This window comes from Ceratina calcarata, unplaced genomic scaffold (assembly GCF_001652005.2).
Source record: "Ceratina calcarata isolate Rehan_Ccalc_2016 unplaced genomic scaffold, ASM165200v1 scaffold321.2, whole genome shotgun sequence".
NCBI classification, from domain to species: domain Eukaryota; kingdom Metazoa; phylum Arthropoda; class Insecta; order Hymenoptera; family Apidae; genus Ceratina; species Ceratina calcarata.
Genome location: NW_017154760.1, coordinates 344,649 through 363,867, shown reverse-complemented (window position 1 = coordinate 363,867; position 19,219 = coordinate 344,649). Strand labels below are relative to the sequence as shown.

Sequence of the window (19,219 nt, the reverse complement as noted above, 5' to 3'; positions counted from 1 at the left end):
CACGTGCCCAGGTGCTACTTGAGTGGGTGATAGGTGATAGGCACGATGAATTCTTTGTAGTTAGTAAGAATTTGATAGTTTACAAGTGCACCGGCTGGCTAGCTTATCCATCGTGCACGACGTAATCTCCGCATGTGGACTTGCGTCGGTGTTCTTTACAATTGAAAACTTAAAGTCTCTTCTCATTATTATTTGTCAATTCTCGAAGGAACGTTTTATTCAATTTTTAAGTACTTGAGTTCTTGATAGATTCCATATATAGAAATCTATAACTTACAATTAGAATCATCTTCATTAAAATAGAGGTGAAAGAATCCAATATATTTTTGATAGTTCATTTCGTGTGTTCACATTCTACTAATACATATGAGTAACTAATGATCACACGTACGAAATGTTTCATCAGGTGAACATTTCATTCGGAAAGTTAATATAATAATTCGCTGTAATAGCTAGTTTCGCCGGCCGATTACAGGTGAACGGTACGTACATATTTCAAAGTGTGAATCTGTCTGTATGTTAAACTCGGGTGTGGAGTCGTCCCGGGACGGCTTCTGCAGACTCTTGCATCCGAGCAAATGAGAGCCCGTACGTACCGTCGTACCGTATGAGTCTGTTGGTTTGTCTGTTTTGCCTTTCTTAAATATGTACAGGAGGGATATGGTCAGGCAGGCAGGTAATTGACTTCTGGTGCGCCTGTTAGCATGTAAGTAGGTAGGGCCGGGCAGGTTGACGCATTCTCATTTGCGTCTTTTTCTTCTCGCTGTGTTCAACCTGTTCCTGAAAATTTGCGTTCGACCGATCGACAGTGAAATATTGTTTTCACGTACTCGATTCTTCGAATGCCACTCTTGCACGACGTTCTTCGTCACTCACTGGGACAACATCATCCGAAGAATGAAAAGGCTACGGCTGAAGAGGCCCGGAGTACTATATGTACCATTGGAAGAGGCAACTACCAATGATTGTGCATTCAGAAATTGTGTTCATACAATTTCCCAAATGCGGAATCATCCAATTACTACTTTGTCACTATGCTCGTTTTAGTTTATAAGCAAGCGGGCTGGCCACTGCCGCCCCAACGTTATGGGCAATCGCGAATTATTTAGGCGAGTTGCATTAGAGTTGCGAGTTAAAATCACGGTTCGTATTAGAGTCACGATTATCCCAGCTCGCGCTTTACTTAGAATTGCAGATTGAGATATCGATTTTGCAATTAGAGATGCGAGATGCTTGTCACGTTTTAATAGTAGCGTTGCGCATCATGATTACGCGTTTGTTCCTTGTATTTATATTGAATTAGAGTTTAACTTTTCCATTGCTTGTTCCTGTTAAATTTTGCTTCGGATTAAATTAGTTTGATTCATTAGTTTTGTAGCGTCGCGAATTACGAATATCGCGGTAGAGTCGCGCAAAATCAAAAGCCCAAATATTTCACTGATACGGTGAAACTGTTTCTGCGTCATCGACGGTACCATCAAAGTAAGAAGCACGAAGAAGAACAAGAAGCACATCAAGTATATAAGTTCCTTTAAGGATTGCGATTAAGTACCGCGTAAATTTTTGCTACCTCTTCCGTCTTTTGGGTGGGTGAAGAATAGATGAATTAGATACAAAGCAGGGTAAAGCGAAAGTAAGAGCGTAATAATTCTTCAAAAGGTTTCTTATCGGGTTTTAAATTCCTTTTTCTAAGACACGAAAGATAGGGATAAGAAGGATTTAAGATTTAATCAGATTTCTTCGTTGCATTCACATTGAACTGGAGTTTAGTTTTTTGCATTTGTTATTAATATTTGAAGGTATTAAAAAATTGGAACGTTTATTGAAACTCATTTTTGAAGGTATTAAAAAACTGAATTATCCTTAAACTGAACGTTTATTGAAACTCTTTAATATACAACATATACAAGACTGTTGGAATTATACATTGCTTGAGGCTAAATAACTAAAGTAATCTTATAACTAAAATTGATATATATATATATATATTATTTGTGATATAAATGTAGAAAATTATATGTATACATATATCTTCGTATCAAATCATTTCTTGACGTTATTTTATTACTGCTATTCTACATGAATGATGTCCTTATTATTTAAAAAGGACAGAATTTTTTCGAATTTCTCTATGCCAGCACGAGGGCACATTAAATCCTTTATTATCAGTTGGGATAGAAATATGATTCAGATATTCCAGAAATTCTTTTCATAACTTTACTTCGTTGAGCCTGTGAACGAATTGGAATCTCATCGGTTCTCAGGGAACGAACGATGATTACGTAAAATACTGATCATTTATTTTTTTTTTTTATCCCAGGTATACCAACGCAGTAATTTAGATACAGGATTAATAGTAATAACTATTAGATTATGGTAATAAAAATACAGAAGCCGATGGAGTAATAAAGATTGACGTTATTACAGTGGCTAATAATTAATTACGTTTAGCTTTGTCCAAGAGTCTGTTTCTCGAAACGAGTTACATGGAAAATAAAACGAACGATGATACAATAGATAGTAATAACAACAGATAATAATCGGATCGGGCCTCGTTAAAAGCTATAAAAATGAAACAGTAACAACGACGAAGATCGCGATAAATCCCGTCAATCTCGCTATATTTAAGCGCCGTAGCAACCGGCCGCAACATCGTAAAACGAATGGTTCGCTTCCTATTTTATTGTTCCGCTTCCTCGCTTTAACAAATGCATATTTCTATATGCTTCGAGTCGTTTTCCGTCGAACTCGTTAACGGTCTATATCGGTGGACGTAAAATCAGATAATTATGCTGTGTTACTCTTGTACCCATACACGGAATAAGTGTTCTCGGTAAAAACGGTATCGTAAAACCTATCCGCCTCCCGATGTCTCGTATTACTGGATCAACGACTGTCTAAAAAAATGCATTGGCACTTGCGCGTGAAAAGAACGCGATTTAACATATAGTGTTAGCACAATTATCTATGGAAAGAAAATACATGGACAGTGCAAAATATCTTTGCACACGATGCTTAACTCGTATACGTGATCTGGATCAGTTTATTAGCGTCGATGTGATTAAAACAACATAAGGGTATAGCTCGAAAATCTCGTAGACGTCTCTGGTTTCAAAATATAGTTACTCTAACTTCAAATTAAAATTAAACACTGCGATAATATAATGCGCGAATTCTTAACTGGCTAACGAATATACTTAGACGATAGGTAAAGTCGTGAAGAAAAATACCTGAGAATCGTCTTAAAACTTTCATTTGCCACCTTCTGAATAGTATTGCATGTTATAAATGATCATTTAAGCGAGACTCCGATCCAACAGACTTCCGAAAAGGTCCGGCTCGACTTGTAGCAAACCGCTCGCGGTCATGCTCGGCTCGTAGTCATCGAAACCATCGAACGAGGCAATTGGCGAGGCTGGCGAAACGATCGATTGACCGATGAACGCGTTACTTAGTTCCTTCCTCGCGATCGGGCTCAGTTGATCGAAAGGCGAGCTCGATCCACTCGAATCCGAGCATTGCGGCACCATTTGGTGATCCTCCAGGTTCACGATCAACGGCGTAGCCAAACTCTTGGGGTAGATCGAAGGTACGCTTCTCGAGTCCGTCAGCTTCTCCTAAACAATTAGTTCATTATTCATTGTATTCTCGGTTTAATTCCGATCATTGAGCGATGCGTCGTTGAACATTGCGTGACCTTTTCGTAATTTTGTTTACTTGATCTTAGATAACGATAGGGTGCCACATTCGTTAAGCTGGAGTCAGTGTACTTGACTGATAAATGTAATTATTTAAGAGTCATACTCTAGATATCTTCTAAGTAAATTAAAAAAAAAAGAATTTCTTGATTTCTTTCAAAGGATCATTGAGTTACGTTACACCGTTTTATCCGAGAATTAAATATTTGATACTTTACATATCTTTTATTTAATTAATATCGCAATGTTTTACGCCGCACCAAAGTAAACCTCGGCCTTCCAAGAGTAAACGTGTATTTTTGATTTCGTCATAAACGCGTGACGTAGTTTCGTGAAGGGGTTGCTGCGTTTCGTATGAAAGACCAGGAATAGTAAGGATCATTTTTAAACTTGTCTGGGTATTAATTATTATCTTCGTACTTGTTGCGTGTTTCTACACAATCTCTGTTTGAAATAAAACTCGGGCATTTATCTAGCTTCGACAATAGTTAACGTAATTATCGTAAAATAATTATTGTCATATCAACCACGATAAAATCGAATTTTAAATTCACGGAATTCGTTCTCTTTCTCTATTTATTTCACTTGAATTTCAATTTGCACACGTGCGTAACGTGATCGTAGATATTTTATCGTTGATGACAGTGGAAAAAAATTTCCGCTATTTGAGATTATGACTAGCGATCGACGCCATATTTCTCATTTAATCTCTGTTAGAGGAAATGAAAAAAGAAAAAAGCTGGTTCAATAATCTCCGCGATCGATAACGATCGAGTGGTTTAACGCTCGCGATGATATGTTCTACGAAATTGTTGTCGCTCCGTAAAGCTTGACACTTGACACGATGATTGCTAGAAACCAAGAGAAAGTACTCCCATTTTAAAGCGAATTTAAAGTGGAAGATGATTGGAAGAACGGAAGGATGAGAAAGGAGGAAACGAAACGCAGCAGTTCAGATGATTCGATGTTCAATGTTCAATGTATTTGGACAATCTTCAATCAACAATTTCATATACTTTGAAGTAGAATACATCAACATGACTTCAAACAGCGAGACACAGTTTAAACGAACTATTAACCGAGCGAAGTTACGTCACTCTCTCTCTCTCTCTCTCTCTCTCTCTCACTCACTCACTCACTCACTATCTCCGTGCTCTGTTGAAAGATCAACAAGAGATTCGCGTGTGCTATCAAACATCATTGTTCTTCTACCGTCACTTCGACTCTGAAAGTATTCTATATAAACATTCACTCGAGCTTTCTCTCTCCTCGCTCTCTCTCACACACACTCGTTCTCTCGGCGATTATAGTTGCGAATCGCGATTGTACTCTTCTAGAAAAACTTGTAAAACTCGTCGTTGTCGTGGAACTGTATAAGAGCATCGTCTTCGTCGAGACCACCCCTCTAGACCCCTTCGTCATACCTGACGATCGAACAATCACGCCGAAGGTAAATAAAAAAGAGAATCGATCAACGATCCACCCGCGTTCGGAGCGTTCGATCGTCTCCGACGACCTGGTGTTGCTTTTTCGATATTCCATAACGCGAATTGAAAAGCGCGGCTCGCGATCCTTATCAAAGACCCAAAACCGTTCCTGGCAGAAGACATGACTGTTCGTAAATAAAAGGAAACGCGTTTGCGGAGCGGTTCACGTGCTCGCGATGCTCTTGGAGGGCTTTGGTTTCGTGAAGCAAACGTATCCCGCACTCACGTCGCAGCCGGACACGAGGAGATTCATTAGCACGCTGTTGCACGCCGAGTTCCGTTGCGAACTCGGCTTGCCGTCGACGCTCTCCCCGTTTCGACGACACCCTCCATCCTCGTCACCACCGCCACTGTCCCCCTCGCCGTCGTTCAACTCCAATTGCATGCGATCATCGCTTTGCCGACCGTTCACTGTTGAACCGTCGAACGATTCGTTCGCAAAATTGTTCCTGAGGACGTTCTGCTGGGAGACCAACCGACGTAGCAGTTGGCTGCTACCAAGGGTCGACGACTTCCTGGAGGAAGGCTGCTTGCTCAGCAACTGATCTTCCAGGCTACTGTGTTTCGCGGACTCCTCGCACTTGATGCGCTTATTGTCATTTCCCGTGTCGATCGAGGCAGTGTGAATGCGTTTCGTTGGTCTGTCCACCTTGGAAGACCACTGGCAGTTATCTAAATTTGTGTCTGAAACAAAATGACAGGAACCGATTGTATCAGACTTTCAAAAAAAGGCTTCTTACGAATACGAGGCTCAAACTCACTTCTTCGAGGTATTTGACCAAGAACTTGAACCGGATTTACTAAGCCCCCACCGTGATCGTTGTACTTTCTGGAAACAACTTGGTCCGTCTTCAAGAGTTGCGCCAAACTGGAGTCCGATGTCCTCTGTTCCTTCTCTGTTACCATCCTATAAATATTAATTCTGTCAGTCTCTTCGTCGTGCACTTGTTGCATTCGTTCAATTTTCAGTCCTCTCTTATTTCGTACCATTTTAAACAATTCTTCTGATCCGTCGTCTGTGGCGGGCTCCACATCACCATGTCATTACTGATCAACAAGTCGAGCGCTTCGTCTTGATCTGACATCGGGATGTAAGGTGCCCTTAGTGCCATTTCGTCGTCGGCTATGCTGTCGTTCAAACCTAACATTAACATCTCGTCCTCCGACATTCCCTCGGCACCGCTACCGCATGTAGGGCTGCCCAAAGAATCTATGCTCTGTTCCGGGCTCTGCAACGTAAAGCATTGATAGAACCAAAACGAAGGGATGATTTCATATTTTTATCGAACATTCCTCGATTCAAGTAGACGAAGGAGAAACTCGAGTGGTAAACCGTGTTTGATAAGATTTCCACTCATTACGAAGTCCTCGATAGCAAAAGCAGAGAGATAACCCGACTCACTTGACGGTATTTGGTGAGTGGCGGCGAAACAGTGCTTGGATCGATGCTACAAGGACTGCTCGGCGAATCGCCGTACATGAACGGATCGCTATCGGCCAAGGATTCACCCAGGCTCTTATTCCTCGTGGACTCCACCAATTCGGTATCCTTCAGCGGATCGCCGAAATCCGCAGAACGTAGTTCGGGCGCGAGGGTACCGCAGGGGCTCAAGAGGGGACAGTAATTATCGTTGCCGAGGATGAATTCGTCGAGCATGTCCGTGAGGAAAGGCGTGTCTTCGAGGGGAACGCATACGTCGCCCGGTGTAGGCGCCAGGTGTGTCAAATCCTCTGGCTCGTCCTTCAGCACTGTGACAATCCAATTAGAGAAATTAAATTTTGATCGATCGCGGTTTACTTCCGCGACGGGGAACGATCAATTTTATAATTGCCACGCATTTCCAAATCGATCACAAGTTAAAACAAATAATCTGCAGGTTCTTTCTGCTAGTAGAAACGTACACAAAGCAATAATTTACTTCTGGTAATAAATAATCGCGTAAGACCTGCGAGACTCACTCTCGCAGAAATCGTATTTCACCTACGAAATTGTTTGTCCCGACTATAGTATTTCGTTATCAATTCCCGAAGTTACGTATCGCAATATTTATCTGCCGATTATTACGGACTGTGTTTGCTCAGAGAGATACAAAGACGAATGCATCTCAGAAGAAACGTGGTGAAAGGGAAATAGCACTATGGGTTTTTATACTGACTCGTAAGGCCTGGTTGATCCTCGCTGAAAGTCAAAAAGCCTTTGTTCATGTCCTCGGTACGAGGCGCGAATATGCTCGCAGTCGCAGTTTGTGGCGGTGGTCTACAGGTGATCTGTGGCTCTGGTTGAGAAGCGATAGATGCGAACAGGTGTCTGGTGACCACGTGGGGTCTGTCCTGACGTACCGCCGTCTCCGGGTCGTATTCCACCGCCGGTTTACCCTAAATCAAATTTATCCTGATTCACGATTCTCAAGGCAATTGTTTGTGCCTCCATAAACGAATGACACTCCATTTAATGAGATTTAACCAAGAATTTGATAGGATCTTATTCCTTCCTTAACAATGAAGAGACGTCAAATCAATTGTTATTCTCATTAAATCTATCTGAAATCGGAAATATACCTGGAACACGAATGGTTTGGGGGTAGAGGCGGCTCGCTTCGGTAGAGGCTCGCTGTTCTCCTTGAGCGACTCTTCGAGCGAGTCTTTAAGAGCTTGGACACCGATAGATGATTTCTCTGAAGGTTGGACCGGTCTCGGGAAGGTACTATCCTTCCGCGAGCCGTCCTGAAGCTGAACAAGCTTCTTCTTCGGTTTGCTCGCCGGTCCGTAATCCGTACTCGTCGCAGATTGCACGGGATCGAGCGTTTTCGGGATTAATTCCGGTTTCACCGTGGGCAACGAGCACTCTTGCAATTCCTCGTCCTCGAACTCGTCCTCCACGAACTTCTCGGTGTTCAGTTTGACCTGAATCTGAACGTGGATCTGACGTTTCTCGCTCTTCTTCGGTTTCACTGCCTTCGCCTCGGTCTCACGTGCTGCGAGCTGCCGCACGCTGTATACCTCATCCTCGCGCTCCACGCCGCTGTAAACAAAAATTCCTATCCTCATACAAACTGTTGCCGCTCGATCGATCGTCTCTCCCGATCTTTAACTTCGACCAGTGATTTCATATGAAGACAATGCAAATGAGATCCTGCGTAATTAATTGACAAGGATTTGCAACGATCTCAAATATGAGGGAAACAGATCAAAGAGAACTTGAAACATTCGTTTCAAGCTGTTCGACCCGAGCCCGGCCTAGTTTATTCAGCCACGCTACTGTTCCCCTTCGTTCGGCTCGGCTCCTGACCCTCGTACGAACCGAGGCGAGAAGCACATGGCCACGACTTTTTAACTCTGGCGAGCGTCCCTCCGCTTATGTAACAATTACGCTTGATAGGCTCCGGAAAGCTGCGGAACGCGTGCTCTCGAAAACAAGTTCTTCAATGAATATTCTCTCTTTATTATTTACGACGACATTCAATCATGGATCAATTCTTAAACTGGTCATGGTCGAGCCCAACGAATTCCTGATTATTAATATTTAATACTAGTTTCTCTAATCCGACCATAATGCAGCGGACTTAATTGATTGATCGATTTTAATTAACTGGATGAAGAGATTTTACTTCGTTGCTAACATGCCCCTTTTAATCCCCATTACTGGATTGCTTTGTGCGAGATAAAACTTGTATCAATTTAAGAATACTCTTTAATCTTTTAAACATCGTGTCATGTACTTTCTCATTTAATTTTGCTAGAAATCCATAAAATCCGCAATCCAGTCATAACAGTATGAGAAAATACACTTAAAATCTTTCCTCCCATGAAATCTATCTGCGAGGGTTTAACGTTTATCTTTATGGCTTCGCGATATCTGGCGCTAGACTCCGAATCCGTGGATCGAGTTTCGCAACCCCTTCAGATAAAGAAAATATGTATTACGCGTTCGGTGCACGTGAACGATGGAATTGCATCTTGCAATCGTTATGAAACGTTGTTACACCATCGGACCCTGTCGCGAATTGCTACTACGAAGATAAAATCGTTCCCTTATCGTTTCAAGACTTTCCTCCCAGCGAAGATGGGAGATTTAGGAGAAATTCAGTACAGCCATCTCTGCGTTGATCTACGTTCAGGAGTCTCGCGGCTGCGTACGGGTTATCGCGAAGGTGAAGGCTACTTTAAGTATCGTTCGATCAAACGGCAGCTACTGTGTAACGCGCATGTAAACGAATCGGCAAGGAATATTGACAAAAAAGGAGAACTTCGGTCACCTCGACTTAATTATTTATAATTGTAATTGCCTTTGACGACTTGCACACATTGACAGAAAAAAAGCGGAAAAGCCACTCTCACGTAATACAGTCCTCAACTGTGTTTTTATTCCGAGGAAAGGAACGCACGCGATCGAATCAATCAGATATTTTTGTTTCCCGCTGGAATTGAACGCAGTAGAAAAGAAAGAGGAGGCGGCGGAAAACGAGTAGTCGCGCGCGTTGTGCAGCCAGAGTCGAGCACTAACTAACTTTAACCAGTCGCAACGGCTTGGTAATTGTCGCAAATTGACCAGCGGGGCCCCAAACGTGGAACGGTAGGAGCGCTTTGTGGATGCGTGCAATCACGCAGAGAGAATCTCGGCGGGAAAGCCTGAAGTGTGTACGAGACTCTCGTTGATAAATAATTTCATCTTTTATAAAACGAATTCGAAGATGAACGGGGAAAAAAGAGACAAATTTTGATCACAGGTTTATCAGAAAAAAATGGAGATTTTGTCATCGGATAAAAAATTAATGAATCAGTCGTTTCGGTCGGGGTCGAGCACCTCGTCGGAAAGGCGTGATCCACGAGGCCGCGGCAATCGTGTATTCCTCTACTTGAGCGAGGGGCTCGACAGAAATGATCATCGTTCGCCAAACACGAAACAGTCGGCCAACTAAAAATAAGCCCCACTCCAAGTCATGGTTTTTATCGTGCCACGCGTCGTTATGCAAGCCTGATTCGCGAATCCCGCGGCCCTCATGATCTAATCATCCCTGGAATTCACGGACAGCAAAGTCGGCCAGGTTCGAACTTTCGAATCGCGGCAATCCCGAGAACATTTCTATGGACAGGTGTTTATTATAGCTGGCAGTGCGATACTACTGGACTAGGAGACGTCGATTCCGAAGTCTCGAACAGGGGAAACCAACGAGAGAGAGAGAGCGAAGCACGAGTGAGATATTAGGTTGAGTTAGGTACAAGTTAAATATGCGGCCGGTATTGTTAAAAATAGAGTGACGGCCGACCGCCGGGTTACTTGTGCAATCGAGCACGTGGGATCAATCCCCTCTTCGCTTCAGCGATTACATTTGATAAATTCCTTTTCGGCAACTCGCTGATCATCGGAAAAATGTTTCCCGTTCATCGTGTCGCGATTTCACTCGATCATCCGCGGTTATAATTCTACTCGCGATATTTACATTTCTTACTGGTAACGAGAATTCACGAACGGATCGGGAGGGAGAGAGAATATTTGCCAAAGATTTTGGCACGAGTCGTGATCGACACGCGTTCTCTTTCGCTTCTCGGCCTTTGCCTCGTTCTCGCCCTGAGAAAAAGGGATCCGTGCTTTGGCATCGAACGAATGGATGTCACGAAACATCTGGATAACCAGAACGGTACGACCAAAATTCAGATTCAAATGATGGCGAGAAAGCATTTAACGAATAAAGCATCTCTGAAGCGATGTCAGTTTGAAGACTTTATTTTCTCTCACCAAGTGTCAAAATCTCTTGGCAACTAACGTTCGACCGATCGTTCGTTCTTCGACGATGTTGAACAACGAATTTATTAGGATCGAGGATCTTTTGTTTAATAAACGGAGCAAAGCGAATTGGCATGGTCCAAGGGACTTGCTCTGCCCTTGAAGCGGAAACGGGGCACGCGCTTCCGCAGAACACGCGCGAAAATAACGTTCGTCAACGCGAGATAGTCAGACTAGAATTTTGGCAAGCGCTGCCACGGAACGAGCCTCCGGCCCGTCTGACGTGTACGGTAGACGTAGTGATCGCGTGACGAGAACCGGGGGCGTCGATTAAAAACTCTGTTACGTGTTTACAATGGTTTTTGCGATCGGGTAAGAAAATGAATCGTGTCCGGTTTCGCTCGTACTAGCCACGGGAAAAGATCCTACCTCTCTGCGTGTGTTTGCCACCGGGTTCGAACGGCGAACGACGCGTCGTTACGTAATGAAACGCAGTCACGACGCTGGTGCTCCGTGAAAATTGATCGATCGCGCGATCCGAGTGCGAGCGGCTACCTTCCATCGGATTCGTTGAACGCGTTAATAAAGTCAGCAATGTGTAGCTTCTTCTCTTAATTCCCGTTCGTTCTTTATTCCTGTATTATTGACTATAACTGTTCGACGAATAAATATAATGATCTGGTAATAAACAGAAACCAGCTTCGTCCCAGTGCCAACACACTCTTCTCTTATCTGTATCGTTGACAGTAATCGAAGCGTATGAAAGATGGTCGAGGAAAGTGATTTGCGTTAAGGCGAACCAAGTTAATGAAGGAAAAACGCGTTCTGTTTACGCGTTCACAGACGGTCGACCGGACCAGGGAAATTCGATATACCTCGTGCTAGGAAAATCTAGAAGAATCCTCCTCCTGCCATCGTCTGTTTTCCTCCAACAATTTTCTCTGTGGGAGACTAGGAACTCTATCCGTCGCACCGATCGATACTACCATCCGATTCACTTGTAAACAGTTCTTCCTGCTCGATCTTTCTTCAAAAATAAGCTTTCTATCGTGGAGGGTTTGGCTTTAGGTGAACGAAGGGGCGAGGTACGAGGGGGGTGATAGAGGAACGCGAGATTGAACCGAGGAGGTCGACAGGATTCGAGACGGTATCTTAAACGCACTTTCCGGCAAATGTCCGTAAGCCGCGCGATTACCACCAGCACTGACACACTGCCAGCGTGAAACGTTGCTGCGCTCGCACTGGCGAGTTGCGAGTTTCGCTCTTTCTGTCTACGTACTGCCTCTGAGGCACTTGCTGCACTTGCCGTCCGCGTCGCGACTCGCGTTACTCATTCAGTCGAACAATATTAATAATACAATCCCAATCGTAGAAACAAGGTTCGTCTAGGAAAATCAGGAGTCGCTCCTTTAGGCGAACGACACCAAAAAGCGTATTTATGCGATCGTACGTAGATCAATTGAATTTTCTAGTTCTTAATTGCTTTTGATGCTGCGATAATAAAGCGATATTTCGCTCAACGCCTTTCATGGGAAATTCTGAATTTGGAAAATTTCTTTCTACAACCATGCAGTAGAAAAGAGAATTATTCGCGTGGACATGATATAAGCATAAGAATGATCTGAATATTCATGGCTAGAGTTATGCCGTCAATATCGCAAGAAACGAATTTGCAAGTAAACATAAGATTCCGTACGTCGGTAGAGAACGGACGATGGTTCTAGCCGGGGCAAACACACCGCGGAATTCGGGTATATGCGAGCGTACGCGCGCACTTTCAGTTCCGGTTTTAATAATTAAATGTACACGTGACGGAAGCCGGTATCACCATTGAACGACCACACGCGAACCACTGATTAATACGATCAGTGAAATCGAAGAAGATATATTCGAACGCGTTCCATTTTTACCATTCAGAATTATTATCGATAGTCGCAGTTTCAAGGAACTCTAAGTAAATTCGACCCCAAAAACGTTGTCGGTTATTCACTCGGATTTCCGCACCTCTTATCAGAAACCTTGCCGAAGTTCCTCTGGTAAAGAGTCACGGTTCCTGCATTTATTCAACCCAACACACTGTGAAAATTGAACACTGGATCTACGGTGAATCGGTAGTAAAAAGAATTCTATACTTCGTTATCTAAAAAGTGGGTATCACGTGCCGTTTTGCCCGACGATTTCGGAGACGTCTGGTTCGCGTTTAACGGCGAGTCACGCGATCGGAGAACGTCGATCGAACTGGCAGCGAAGCGGCTCGGTGCTCGCGGCTAGCGAACTACTGCGAATTAAAGAATTTCGAGGCGAGGCGCGTCCACTAAACTCGGCCGGGCGATTATCTGCGAACCTGGAGATAAACCGCGGCTTGACGAAATCCGATGGAAGGCGAGAAGCGTGGCGGGTTACTCAATCGCGAAACCGAGCCCGGAAAAACTACGCGGTGGGAGGGGAAAAAAATAGATAGATCGTGGAACAAGCTGTGACAAACGCGTGGGACGGAATAAATTGGACGGACAAACAACGGGACGACCGAAATATAACCTACTCCTCCTTTGCTCCCTCTCTTTATACTCGCGTGCTTTCGCGATGCCGCAGGTTCGATGTCCCGATCCATCTGAGTTCTCGTGACACACGTATAGAATTCTTACGAGTCCATTCATCGACAGCGTACGACCAAACGAAAAAATCGTCATCAATTATTTATTAGATCGTTCGATAGACTTTCGATGCTCGCGTATTCACGATAATCGAATGTAAAAATTGGCTACATTTTTTCGATCGTCGAGTACTGCGATACATGTTGTAAACTTGTTTAGCTTTTTTAACTGACAAAGCCTCCGGCTTTTCTAACTAACGTCGCGAGCAGCCATAAAAGGGACAGGCCTTTTTCTCAATCTTGATCCCAAAGGATTAGTGCGAACCAACATCGAAGAAATCAGAAGACCGGAACATTTTCACGCACAGGGGAATAATCCTGATTACTAGAGGATTTTATTCAGAAAAATCGTGATGTACGAGAACGAAAGATGAAAATCGTGTTAACTGTTATTCCTCTGAGAAAGAAAACACTTAGTGGTATATCTCTGCGGGTCATTAATTCCATTAGATTGGAGATCTCGTAAAGAAGAAAGTTTTATGGTAGTCCAGCAAGAGGAGAACTTTAAAAATATCCCGCGTAGCCCGCGTTCAATTCGGGACGTCGAACTTCGCGCGAGGGAAGAACGGGGCACCGATGTTACGAGGAAACTCAGTCGGTATTTATTAGATGGGTTGATCGAATGATATTTGGGTAATAGGAACAGCGCTAAATGATACTTTGAACGATCGTAAATCACAGGATTTAATAGGAGTCGTAGTCGTTAGAGTTAAAAATATTTACTGATGAGTGTTTGGAAGAGCGACAGCAATATAAATTACTTTGTTTATCACTGTCGGCTCCTATTCATCGTTCGATCAATTTGGAGTACTCGTTTTTAGAAAAAGTTCTCTTCTAACGATTTCTTCATGGAAGAATGAAACGAGCTATGATGTAAGTTCTCATTTCTCTGTACGTATTCAACGTTCGTCGTTTGATGCGACATATTCGAAATAAAGCCAGAACTCGGTCAGGAAACAATGAGAGGTGTCCCAAATCGAACTGGAAAGAGTAAACGATCTTCCGTCGATCTGACTACGCTAATTGCCTTCGCGTTCAACGAACGTTTCTGATGACTGCCAGATCGGGTCACGAATTCGACGAATATTAATAGCCCATTCTCTTAGCCTTGATCTCGATCCACCGATCGAACGATTCACCTTCCGTCCCTTTGAACCTCTTCCGTCTTTCCGTTCGTTCGTGAATCATTCGTTCGCAAGTATTAATTGGAAAAAAATTCACACTGTTATGATCGACTCTCGTCAAACGAAATGGTAACACAGGAAACGGGGATGGAGCGTCCTTTGTGGTCGAGCACGTGTAGGATCACAGCGGACCACTGATGAGAGAGAGCCTCGTGCCAAGAATCCGTGGCGAGACTTCGATTGTTCCTTTCAACGAAATCGCTCAAGGTGCAGTTACTCGATGCGAGAATAATAGTCGGACCGTTTGACAAGGCCGAAGGATTCGAACGTAGAGGAAAATTTTACTTTTCTAATAATACAAACACGATCGCGAGAGAATCTTGCGAGTCCGTTATCTGCGGCTCGGTTCGAGATAAATAACGCAGGAACGAGCGCGGAGATGATCGAAGACCGTTAAACGGCTGCAATTCCACGAGGAATCAAGTGATACACCTATTGAATCTATCGAGGTCTGATTTCGTTCCACGCCTCTCGCCACTGAAAATTATTCTTACGCAATCGAACCGGCTAGGCAGAGTCAAGGCTGCTCGCGAATCGCTCCCGGTCTGCGAAAACTGAACGACGCGCTTCGTGATACTCCGTAAACAAATTTCAACACCTATTAACTAAGAATTTACCTCTGGCCTTTCACAAACTGATTCAAGAATGATCATGCGAAGTAATTCGTATATGACGCTGACACAAGTTTTCAGACTCCGGATTTTATGCGTTTAGAACGCGTAAGAAGAACGCGGAAATGCCTAAGGTGTCAACACAAAAATGCACTCTTATTAAATGTGATTCATCAAATCGACGCCCTGCAAGTTATTTTGTATGAAACTTCGCGGTCTATTCATCGTTCTCGATTATGTAACGTCGATCCTTCGGAAAGATCTGCGGTCGAGCATAGACGATCTCCGACTCGAAGAAACGGATGATCGCCTAATTTTTCTCATCATGTGACGAAAGTGTGATCCGATTGATTCCGGCGCGCGAGTACACGATATCTGCACTCTCGGTTGCCGTGCGCGTTATCTACTTATACGGGTTGCATAACGCGGTGCGCGTACGTATTGTTAGCCTCTTATTTGAGAAGCGTGAGGCGATGACATAAGAGAGAACTCAACCGAGTTGCACGGAGATGGAAAAAGACTGTTCTAACCGAGTAACGACGATCGCCTCGCATGTTCCACGGCTGACCTATAGCCATACGCGTTCAAAATTGATAAGCTGGAAAAAACGCGTGGGTCGTGTCTCTCTGATGATATCGATCCTGATCGAGAAACTCTTATCTATCTCTCTCTCTTATTCGAGGTCGTAATGCGTAATCGGGTCGAGATCAAAACAGCGGGTCCCCGGTTGTTGTCGCGCTGACGCGAGTGGACAATGATTATTTTCAGACTCGGCACGCGGTCATCGCGTTACTGACGTTCGATGGATGCCCCGTACAACACAACAAACTCTATACACCTAGTTTATTCCTCGTGCTAGACAGCGTTCGGTCCGCTCTTTCGGCGAGTTTATCGCGGATTGATAACGGCAAGAGTCGGTCGAGATTACAAGTCCGCTGTTATGAAACGGCCCAATTACACATTTCTATAAGATACATTTGTAACGTATGTACTCGTTTTCTTTCGATTTGATCACGACGGTGATCATGATTCAATTGAAGTCAATACACTTTAACCCTTGAGCATAAAATAGTCGTAACTTTTACACTCGGCAAATCTTATGACGTACGTACGTCGTTTCTAATAAATATAATGCTAATAATGTTTTCGAACTGTAAGCATAACTCGCGAATGTAAAATACAATAATTTTTTGTACTCAGAGATAAATGGTAAATAATGTTTTATCTGCATATATTCCGTTGTGTCTAATCAATCTTAGATCAGAAAATTCTGAGTCTCAGAAAATTTTTGTCTCGAAAACTTTTTACTATTACCGCGAGTCCAACTGTTGCTAATCTTTCGCTTCTACGAAAGCGATGACTCCGAGGAAGTTTGGAATAGCATTATGCAGATAATACGATAACGTTCCGAGTCGGAATAAAGTTGAAATTTGCAATTGGGAAACGGTGTCACGAGGAGGACGGTCTGCCCACGCGTTACAGTTCTTTCCCTACCGGAAGCGCTTCCCACAGGTTCGCGTACAACCTGAATGTCCATTAGGTAACGTTAGCTTCAAAGAAGGATCTAGTTTGCTATCGTGTGTCAACCGGACACAACGTGTATCTGCTCGAAGAATATCGCGTCCGGTGCGCTTCTGTGAACGCTAAAGAAATACTTCCATATCCTCGACCATTAAATCCGAAGAACCGCACTATCTTTTCTCTTTAAAAAGCATGACGCGTCACAATTAGCTACGATATCGTCCGACAGACTTCTGATCGTGTAAAACGTATCGTTTTTCCAATTCTCAGTAGAAATTATAACCGTTTAAGCAGAGAACTCCTCGAATGGACGCATATATTTTCATATATCCCGATCGACACCTCCGGATCCATCCCCTTTAAGATTACCGCGGATCGATTCTACCGTTTTCAGTACATCCAAAAAACTAGTCCATCTTATTTTGCATCTCTGAACCGTGTCCACCGCATTTATGATACTCCGGTAGCACCTTGTACGCGCGACACCCATCTCTCTCCCCACTCACCGTTCAATCCGAAAACTGGCCAGCTTGTTTCTGAATGAAACTAAACGTGTGGCTGCGCGAGCAAATCGATCGATCGTATCAGACCTGAATTCTCCCAGCGTATTAATACTGTCATGTGAGTTTATACTGATCATCCACCATGTCACCGAATCGTTTCTTCACCAAAATAATTTTTAGCTGCAAAAGGCACTTGGCACGCTATCGTGTTTATCATTAGCTATTTTCTGATTCTGGGTCATACACTTCTAGTCCGCGCTTTGACAAATGCTTGTTATTCTTTGCTATGAAGCTCATACTACTGTTCGCAGCCACTGTATTCTCTGAAATCTGTCAAGCTGCGACCACAGCTGAATCTCACTTCGAAACGACTCGACGATCTTTTCACTATTAGTTTCACCTCGTTTCACTGACAATATGGATGAACGCGATCGAAAGGAATCTCAGACATTCGACGATTAAAGCATTCTGACGTGAGATCAAAGAGTGAGAGCAGCATGAAAGAAAAGTTCTTGAACGCGGCGGCCGTCAATGATTTCAAGGTAGCTCGAGTGGGACGAGGTTTACCCCTAGCAAACGCAGTTTACAACCGGGATCGATCTCCGATGGGGTGTTCTCCTCGCGTTTTCACGGTAGTAGCAAGGTGTGACACACGGGTGCCTCTCGCGTTACTTACACTCTGCCCCTGGAAGGAGGTAAACGCGACGAACACCGTGGCCCGTCTGAGAAGCGGATAGTATCGCGCTCGCGGAATTGCAAAGCGGACTGCGTGCGCCGAACGGCGAGGGTGTCCCGCGCGGCCGAGTGTGCGCCGAGCGGGCCGACTTTCTCCCCTTCGCTTCGGGATGATCTCTCGTGGTGCTCTCACTTTCGTTCGGGGTCGCGCCGACTGACACTGTGTGTGCTCTACGAACAAGAGCAGTATCGACGACCGCGGGAGGAACGCGGATGACGATACGCAAGCGCCGCGCTCTGCCCTTCGCGATGCATTCGCAACCCGGAGCTTTCACTATCTCCTCTCTCACCCAGTCAGCGGGATCCCTCCTCCCATCTGCCCCTATTTTCGGGAGCTCGTTAGCCCCCACCGAAACCCTTCCACGATCGGCTACTTACGACGAATTCCCATAATTGCATTTCGATTGAACGGCAGAAATTTTATTTGTCGAAATTTAATTAGAAACCGATTGCTATTTCCCGGTAGACGGAGATAGTGATTTTGCAATAGGAAATAAGTTCTCCGATTTATATTGCTCTCGTGAAAATGGTTAACACCTTGAGCAGTAGATATCTAGAAGAAGTACTCTGTTTTCTCTCTGGTGGAAAATTGGAATTCAGGAATTGGAGTGGCACTTCCATGCTTTAAAGAGTTGACCTTCTACCGGTGAGAAGGCCCGTGAAAATCGATGAAAAATACCGAGGCGAGGCCGCTGCAGTCTTTTTTCTTTTCCATCGTTCAGAACGCGTAAGAACTCTTAGGACTGTATGCAGTGCATGTATTGGCTATATAGTCAATCCCAAAAGCTTATGCACTTTAGAAACGCATTTTTAAACGCATTTTTTACAAAGAAATCAGACGTCGGAAGAACATTGCTAATAATGAACCACAAAAAAAAAATTTTCGATTTTTCCGAGATTTTTCCAAGGTATCCCAATCGTACCCCTTCAAATTCTTCCAAATTTTCGTTTTTGGTCAATAACTCCTAAACACTTGGAGATACGGGAAAATTGCATAGGACCTTTCTTGTAGAGGACGACGAGATCTACAATTTCTGTATAAAAGTTTTTCGCTAGCATCAATAGTTTACGAGTAATTTGCAAAAAACTATTTTTTCGTTTT

At 43.8% G+C, this 19,219-nt stretch overlaps 1 protein-coding gene across 2 annotated transcripts in view; it reads right to left on the bottom strand.

Moving 5' to 3' along the window:
* Positions 1-2,301: 2,301 nt before the first annotated feature.
* Positions 2,302-19,219, bottom strand: part of sima (HIF-1 transcription factor component sima) — a 30,118-nt gene continuing 13,200 nt past the window's right edge. For both annotated transcript variants that reach the window (XM_018024050.2, XM_026813245.1), the window contains exons 8-14: positions 7,745-8,207; positions 7,342-7,561; positions 6,588-6,934; positions 6,173-6,414; positions 5,947-6,092; positions 5,412-5,869; positions 2,302-3,617 (exon numbers count right to left, since the gene is read on the bottom strand). In XM_018024050.2, the coding sequence (XP_017879539.1) occupies positions 3,297-3,617; positions 5,412-5,869; positions 5,947-6,092; positions 6,173-6,414; positions 6,588-6,934; positions 7,342-7,561; positions 7,745-8,207 (2,197 nt within the window). In that variant the 3' untranslated portion in view covers positions 2,302-3,296. The remainder of the gene's footprint in view (positions 3,618-5,411; positions 5,870-5,946; positions 6,093-6,172; positions 6,415-6,587; positions 6,935-7,341; positions 7,562-7,744; positions 8,208-19,219) is intronic.